Source organism: Quercus suber, unplaced genomic scaffold (genome assembly GCF_002906115.3).
Source record: "Quercus suber isolate HL8 unplaced genomic scaffold, Cork oak 2.0 scaffold_229, whole genome shotgun sequence".
Classification (NCBI taxonomy): domain Eukaryota; kingdom Viridiplantae; phylum Streptophyta; class Magnoliopsida; order Fagales; family Fagaceae; genus Quercus; species Quercus suber.
In genome coordinates, this window is record NW_027069687.1 from 262,761 (window position 1) to 271,194 (window position 8,434).

General features: G+C 39.8%; 3 protein-coding genes across 3 annotated transcripts; all 3 read left to right on the plus strand.

Moving 5' to 3' along the window:
• Window positions 1–3,105: 3,105 nt before the first annotated feature.
• LOC136070378 (uncharacterized) lies at window positions 3,106–4,185 on the plus strand. Its single transcript, XM_065780263.1, has one exon. It carries the CDS (start codon window positions 3,106–3,108, stop codon window positions 4,183–4,185), a length of 1,080 nt encoding a protein of 359 aa, XP_065636335.1.
• A 36-nt stretch (window positions 4,186–4,221) lies between these two features.
• LOC136070379 (uncharacterized) lies at window positions 4,222–4,806 on the plus strand. Its single transcript, XM_065780264.1, has one exon. The coding sequence runs from the start codon at window positions 4,222–4,224 to the stop codon at window positions 4,804–4,806; it is 585 nt and encodes a 194-aa protein (XP_065636336.1).
• An 849-nt stretch (window positions 4,807–5,655) lies between these two features.
• LOC136070380 (uncharacterized) lies at window positions 5,656–7,278 on the plus strand. The gene is made up of 2 exons (XM_065780265.1): window positions 5,656–5,915; window positions 6,384–7,278. Exons 1-2 carry the CDS (start codon window positions 5,656–5,658, stop codon window positions 7,276–7,278), a joined length of 1,155 nt encoding a protein of 384 aa, XP_065636337.1.
• The last annotated feature ends 1,156 nt before the right edge of the window (window positions 7,279–8,434 follow it).

Here is an 8,434-nt window from a genome sequence, read left to right on the forward strand (position 1 = left end):
ATCAAAGTTCCTATCATTCAACCCAAAGATGGCGACCTGGACTACGTGAATCATGCGCTAACAACCTTCGACATTGTTGCATAAAAAATAAAGTAAAATTCAATTCTTATATCCTCAACTGATATAAGAGAATTGTATAACAATTATCGACCTTTTTTTTTTTTATGCGAACGATTTTTTTTTTTTTTTTAATCGTTCTTCATTAACAGAACATCTTGCATGACGCGTAAGTAAGGCCAAAATTCAATGGCGAGATATAACAAATAGAAATTGAAACATGATGGCATGGAGTTTTCCTTAAAAAGAATGGGGCGGACCTTTAATTTCATTTTCATGTAAAGCCTGTTTAAAAAGAAAAAGAATTTTTCTTTTGAAGATAGACATTAATTTCATTTTTAATAAAAAATGACTAGTGGCGGTTTTAGGAATTTTTTTGAGGATGGTCATTAAAAAAACATAAATTATACAAAATTTAATAAAAAGAGAATTTCATATATTAACAAAAAAATACACACACGTAAACGCATAAAATCTTATAATTTTCTTCTATGAATTTTCTTATTTTGAAATTATTATATGATAGTTTCATTATTAATATTACAAGCTACATATCTTTCAAAATTTTAGTTAAATAAATTTTCTTTTTGGATTTTTTCTTTTTGTTTATAAGGAACTAATATATTGTTAAGGGGATCAAAATTTAAGAACAAAATTTGGCTACAAACTTAGTCTAACTAAACAAATTAAGATTGTTACATATTTTGAAAATCTAACCGTTGAATTGTATGTTCTCTATGTTCTTAAAACACATCAAATTTCATGTCAATCAGATGTAATTTACTATTCAATCCGTAAACTTATTTTATATGTATAATTTTAGACTACAAAAACTTGAAATTTAAACATTTGATTGATAACATAGATATTGAACTTTAATTTTCTTGAAATTTTGCAAGTACAGAGGATAAAAAAAGAAAATGTAATTAAATTGTAGATTTGCCAAAATTCACATCCAATAAAAAAAATATTAAATGTAGTTGTAGTATTAGTTTACAACTAAGTTTATTGCCAAAGTTTAATTATGTTGGGCCTAAAAAAAATTTATTGTGGTCGCAATTTTTTTTAGGATAAAAAAATCATAAATTTTTAAAATTTTTACATAATAATCTTTTTTCCTGGGTCAGGGTGGTCCTGTGACCACCCTAGACTTCATGTGAAGCCACCTCTAAAGAGGACATATCAGCTTGAACAACATAAAGAATGTTTGGTGGCACATCTTTTATCGAAATAAGTAAATTGAGTGAAATAATTGCCCTTCTAGCAAAAGATGCTTTACAACGTTTCCTTGACTGCAAACATGGGAAAAACTAATACAAGAAAAGTGAGAAGCTAGAAGTTTTATATCATGAATTAAACCCTAGTTCTGGCTCGGTTTAATGATGTCTCGTCCGTTTTGCCTATGATTGGGAAACACACTGTTGGATCTGAAGGGTATGGGAAGATAATTCATGTGGGTGAAAAATCATTGAAATCCGATGGTTGGATCGATATATCTTGCAGTCAAGGTAGTCAAAGTTATTTGAGTTACAAGTGTAGAGATTAATGTTTATTGCTAATGATTTTCAGGCAGTCTTCGATTCATGAACCCACCATTTGATTGGAATAATGTGGTCAAATATTGATATTGACAAAAAAAATAGTGGTGCAATTGAACGGTCGGATTTTGAGAATGAAGCAGTCAAAGTAAGTACAACTTGGTCAAAGGTCAAACTTGAGATCATGCTCCCAAATTTCCGGATTTGACTTGGTTTTACTAAATCTAGCTAATTAAGTGGGGAGGTTTGAGTTTTTTCTTGGCATTATTTTGCATGTCGGGTGAAATTAGGATTTTTCTTAATTTTCGTGTTTTCTTGATTTTTGATTTCAGAATGTCAGAACACGGTAATAACATGTTACAAGCTTTCTAATATAATAATAAGAAAAAACAAGTTTTGATTTTACATTTGTCTTCTGTGGGGGGGAGAAAATTATCCTTAATATAATATATTAGTATATTTATGAAGTTTTGACTCGTTTGATGTGTATTTTTGTGTTAGAACATTATTCTTCCACTCTTATGAGTGTGTGTTTCTTAAAAAATATATATATATATATATATATAGCTCAAGAAAAATGCTTATTAATATTCACTTTTTTAGCAAACGAGTCAAACTTAGCCCAAGTCGAAGTTTAGGCTCGACAATTTAAACATTCAAAGTCAAACATAATAATGTATTTGTGAATATAATTTTGCAAACATGAAGCTCAATTTAGTTATATATTATATTTATATTTGTTTAAAAATATACTTGATGGGGAGGCAAAAAAATATCTAACTCCCAAGTTGTCCACACGCCTCGTCCAAAGAATGGGGAAGGAAAAAGATAGCTCAGGTCGTCTATGAAATCTCATCCCTGGAAAAAGGAGCCTTCGCCAATTGAGTCAACATTCGTCCTTGCCTCCGTCATCCTGAGGAACAAAGACGAGGCATTGTAAAAATGTCTCGTCTGTCCTTAATGATGGACAAGCCAAGTGTTATGACAGCATCTCGTCTTTGATAAAGGTAAAATGCACGAGATGAGGCGTTGCATCTTTTCTCAACAGATGCAATATTCCATCAACCGTTCTGCAGTAAATAATCAGTTATGAAATCTAAGTATTGTAACTTCCGTGGCGGTTGTAGCGGTTACTCCCGAAACCCGCAATGACTGGAGAAGTTACAAGGTAACCGCTTTTGCCGAACACTATATAAAGGGCTCATTGGCAGAGAAGCGAAGTATGAAAATACTCTGAAAAATTCTTGATAGCACTTTCTTTCTTTGGACGATTAGCAAAAAGATTAACTTTGCCATCGGAGGACCCTGGGCCAGCACCCACCGGTCTCCTCTGATCTTATTTTGTTTTCCAGGATTCTCTTTGAGATCAAGACCCGGAGATCTTCAGCCCACTGATTTCCGTGGGAATATCAGTTGGCGCCGTCTGTGGGAAAGAAATTAGATTGTATTCACCGCATTTGAATTTCATTTGCCGAGTTCTACTATTTCTTTCTCAGGAAAAAGGGTTGAGATGGTTCGGACAAGATCAAAGGCTACCAGTCTAGGCCCCCAAGAGAGTAGAGACGCTTCCAGTAATCCCCATCGTGGTCAACAATCGGCGCTTGCCATGCAGCCCTCTTCTGCCCAACAAATGCAATCCATGGCTGCTGCCATGGCAGAATTAACTCGCCAAAATCAAGACTTGCAGAGGGAGATTAATTTCAGAAGGCAACGGCACGAGACTCGTGGAGAGGAGCGTGAACAAAGTCGGGAAGGTGAAAGAAACCTTGAATCTGAAAATCAATCAAGGGGTGCTGCCTCACGGAGGGTACCACATTTAGAGAGGGAGGTGGACCAAATGAGGAAGGTCATGGATGAAATGAGGGAGAGCATGAGAAGGACCAATCCTGTAGAAGAGTTAGTTCACAGAACTGACTCACCCTTTATTGCATCCATCAATAGCCACCCCTTGCCACCAAAGTTCAAGATGCCTTCTTTAGACTCATATGATGGCACACGTGACCCCTTTGACCATATCGCTACCTTTAAGACTACTATGCATCTTCAAGGGGTTCTGGATGAGATAATGTGTAGAGCCTTTCTAACTACCCTTAAAGGGCCTGCACGAGTTTGGTTCAATAAAATACTCTCGAATTCAGTAAGTTCTTTCGAGGAGTTAAGCAAATTATTCGTTAATAACTTTATTGGAGGACAGAGACATAAGCGTTCCTCGTCCAGTTTACTGACCATAGAGCAAGGAGAGAATGAAAGCTTGCGTTCCTTCATCACACGCTTCAATAGGGAAACCCTGACCGTGGACGAGGTAGATGATAACCTACTGTTGGCAGCTTTCCATAATGGGGTCAATTCTGACTTGTTTATACATAAACTTTATGAGAAGGAACCTCAGTCCATGGTTGAACTCATCCATTCAGCCCAAAACTTCATGAATGCAGAAGATGCGATTATAGCTAAGAAGAGGAAGAGGGCTGAGAGAATGGAAACAAATCCTGCTCGTCATTCTGAACAGGCTCCTCGTCCAAAGAAGGGACGAACGGAGGATAAGAAAGACCGAGAGAAGAGGGCAGGTCCATCAGCGAGGAACCAATAATACACTCCTTTGAACGTGCCATTCGAGCAAGTCCTCATGCAAATCAAAGACGAGTCTTCCTTAAAGTGGCCAGAGAAGATGAAGGGAGATCCCAACAAGCGCAATAGAAATAAGTATTGTCGCTTCCATAGAGATTACAGGCACGACACGGACGAGTGCTTCGATCTGAAGCAGCAGATTGAGAATCTCATCAGACAAGGGAAGCTGAGAAATTTCGTTGGACGAGATCACAAGGACGAAAAATTGAAAGCCAAGGTAGAAGAATCGTCACGGCTACCGCTCGGAGAAATAAGAATCATTCTAGGGGGAAGTTCTGCAGGACAGTCATCTAAGTCAAAGAAAGCATACTTGAAAGCAGTGCAGAGCGTTCAGCTCTCTGGACGATCACCGAGTGCAGGGACTACGGACGAGCAGATGAGGTTAGGACGAGACTTGCTTCGGCCAGCGAGCTCCCCCCTAGTAGGTTTTGGTGGAATGAAGGTGCAACCTGTGGGTAGTATTTCATTACCAGTGACAGTGGGGGTATATCCGCAGCAAGTTACCAAGGATGTGAACTTTCTTGTAGTTGATTGTTCATCTTCTTACAATGCAATAATTGGGAGGCCAACCCTAAATAGGTGAAAGGCAGTTACGTCTACTTACCACTTGTCAGTCAAGTTCCCGACAGAACATGGGGTAGGCCAAGTACAGGGAGACCAATTAGCAGCAAGAGAGTGTTATCTAGCCATGTTGGCTGCGGACGAGCAAGTTCAAGCAATGAATATCGAAGAAAAGAAAGTTGTGGCCGAACCCATTAAAGCTTTGGAAGATATTCCTTTAGATGATGATAACCCTGAGAGGTGTACCAGGGTTGGAGTAGATTTGGAAGCGAAGATCAAGAAGGATCTCATTTGTTTTTTAAAAAGAAACAGAGATGTGTTTGCATGGAGTCACGAAGACATGCCGGGTATAGATCCTAATGTCATTACCCACCGTCTGAATGTATGCCCTTCCTCTAAACCAGTGCGACAAAAGAAGAGGGTGTTCGCCCCAGAGAGAGACCATGCTGTTAAGGAGGAAGTTCAGAAGTTAATTACGGCTAAGTTCATTCGAGAGGTATACTATCCTGACTGGTTGGCCAATGTGGTCATGGTCAAGAAGGCGAACAGCAAATGGAGAATGTGTGTTGATTTTACTGACTTAAACAAGGCTTGTCCCAAGGATAGTTACCCGTTACCACGCATTGATCAGCTGGTAGATTCTACTGCAGGCCATAAGTTGCTCAGTTTCCTGGATGCATTCTCTGGATATAATCAGATTAGGATGGATGAAGCGGACGAAGAGAAGACGTCCTTTATCACCAGTTAGGGATTATTTTGTTATGAAGTGATGCCTTTCGGTTTGAAAAATGCTGGAGCAACGTACCAACGACTAGTCAATCATATGTTTCGTCCATAGATCGGGCGGAATATGGAAGTCTATATAGACGATATGTTGGTAAAAACTCAAGACGAGGATAGGCATCTGGATGACTTGCAGGAAACGTTCGACACACTGAGGCAGTATCACATGAAATTGAACCCTAGCAAATGTGCTTTTGGAGTATCATCAGGGAAATTCCTAGGGTTTATGGTCTCCTACAGGGGAATCAAAGCAAACCCTGACAAAATTCAAGCAATTCTGAGTATGAAGCCTCCGAACAATGTTAAGGAAGTCCAGTCCCTCACCGGACGAGTTGCCGCCCTCAACAGGTTTGTTTCTAAGGCTACTGACAAATGCCTGCCATTTTTTAAGGTTCTTAAAAAAGCATTTGAATGGACCGACGAGTGTCAGAAAGCTTTTGAAGATTTGAAAACATATCTCACTAAGGCCCCTTTGTTAAGCCCGTCCGTGCAAGGAGAAGAGTTGTATTTATATTTGGCAATCACTCCACACGCAGTGAGTTCAGCATTAGTAAGGGAAGAAGACAAGGTACAAAGACCTGTATATTATACCAGCAAGGCACTGAGGGGAGCGGAAGGACGATATCCCCTAATAGAGAAATTAGCTTTTGCATTGATGACATCCTCCAGAAAACTAAGGCACTATTTTTAAGCTCATGTTATTAATGTCATGACAGACCACTCACTTAAGAAGGCAATGAACAAATTGGAGGCTGCAGGACGTTTGATCTAATGGGCCGTCGAGCTCAGTGAGTTTGACATAAAATATCAACCGAGGCACGCCATAAAAGCTCAAGCTCTGGCAGATTTCATCGCAGAGTTTACCTCAAATGGTGACGAAGTGGGCGAGAAGGAAAATACTAAGTGGGTCGTCTATGTGGATGGTTCATCTACACAGCACACGGGAGGAATAGGTGTGGTTTTACAATCTCCAGAGGGGGATAAACTAAAACACAAAGTCCATTTGCAGTACCAGACAACTAATAATGAAGCTGAGTATAAAGCTCTTCTCAAGGGGATGGAATTGGCCAAGTCCGTAGAGGCGAAGTCACTCCTCGTCCTGGGAGATTCACAGTTAATCATAGGCCAAGTGAATGGAATGTTTGAGACAAAGGAAGAACGAATGAGGAAGTATCTAAACAGAGTAATGCGCCTTATAAAAAAGTTTGAGAAAGTCAGCTTCGTCCAAATCCCAAGGGAGGAAAACATGGAAGCTGATGTCTTGGCGAGAGAAGCTCCAGCGAGGGAAGCCATAGACAACTTTGATGAAATTCAGTATATGCCAAGTGTAGATATCCCAAAAATACTACAGGTGGAAGATAGAGAAAATTGGATGGCTCCAATTGTGTCTTACCTCAAAGACGGACGACTCCCAGAAGAGAAGGACGAAGCTAGAAAGTTGAGGGTAAGAGCAGCCAGGTACATTCTTATGGACAAAATTCTTTACAAAAGAGATTTTTCCCAGCCTTATCTTAGGTGTTTAGCCCCAGACGAAGCGAACTACATAATAAGGGAAATTCATGAAGGAGCATGTGGCAATCACTTAGGAGCAAGGTCGCTCGTTCACAAAATCATCCGTGCAGGGTATTATTGGCCAAACATGCAAGCTGACGCTAAGGCCTACGTTAAGGTCTGCGATCAATGCCAAAGGTTTAGCAACATCCCCAGGTAACCATCAGAATATTTGACTCTAATGACGGCCCCGTGGCCTTTTGCACAATGGGGACTAGACATTCTGGGTCCATTTCCATTGGGTGTAAGACAAATGAAATTCCTCGTGGTTGGTATTGACTATTTTACCAAGTAGGTAGAGGCAGAATCTGTGGCCAACATCACACAACAAAATGTCAAGAATTTCGTGTGGAAGAACATTGTGTGTAGATTTGGAGTACCTAGGATGCTGATATCAGACAACGGACGACAATTTGACAATGCACTTTTCAAAGATTTTTGCATGCACTTTGGAATTCAAAGTCACTACTCCTCGCCAGCCCACCCACAAGCTAATGGCCAGGCGGAAGTTGCAAACCGATCCTTGTTAAAGATGGGCTAAGGGAGTATAGCCAGATGAGCTACCAGGTGTCTTATGGGCGTATAGAACGACAGCAAGAACTCCTACAGGGGAAACTCCTTTCAAGCTAGCCTATGGAACAGAAGCAGTCATACCTGCAGAAGTGCATATGGCCAATCATAGAGTGGCGGCGTATCAAGACAAAGATAACGAGGAACAACTTCGTTTGAACCTTGATCTAATAGACGAGGTAAGGATGGACGTTAAACAAAGGATGGCAAGGTACAAAAACCTCATGGCTAGGCGGTATGATGCAATGGTGAAGCCAAGACGTTTCAACATAGGAGACCTCGTCCTGAAAAGGGTTTCCTTGGCAACAAAGAACCCAGCACATGGGAAGTTGGGACCAAATTGGGAAGGCCCCTACAGAATCGTCAACTGCAAAAGACAAGGATCCTATTACTTGGAAGCCCTTGATGGGAGGAAGTTGGAGCATCCTTGGAATGTGGAGCACTTGAGGAAGTACTATCAGTAGAATGTCAGCTTGGAGGAGCATGACTCTAGACGAGCTCAGGGATTAAAAACTTTGCTATTATATTTTGTGTGGCTTTATTATTATTATGTTAAATTTATGGACAACGTTATAGTCTGTGTTGTTTAAATAAAGGCATTAGCCTATGAAGTGTATGCCCCATCTTGAAACAATATGTTATGTATATAATGTTGTGTGCAATATTGATTTTCATGTAGCTAAGAGCTGAGAAGCTCAAGACAAGAAAATTCTCTGGACGCGGAGATGTATCGTTTAAATTTTTTC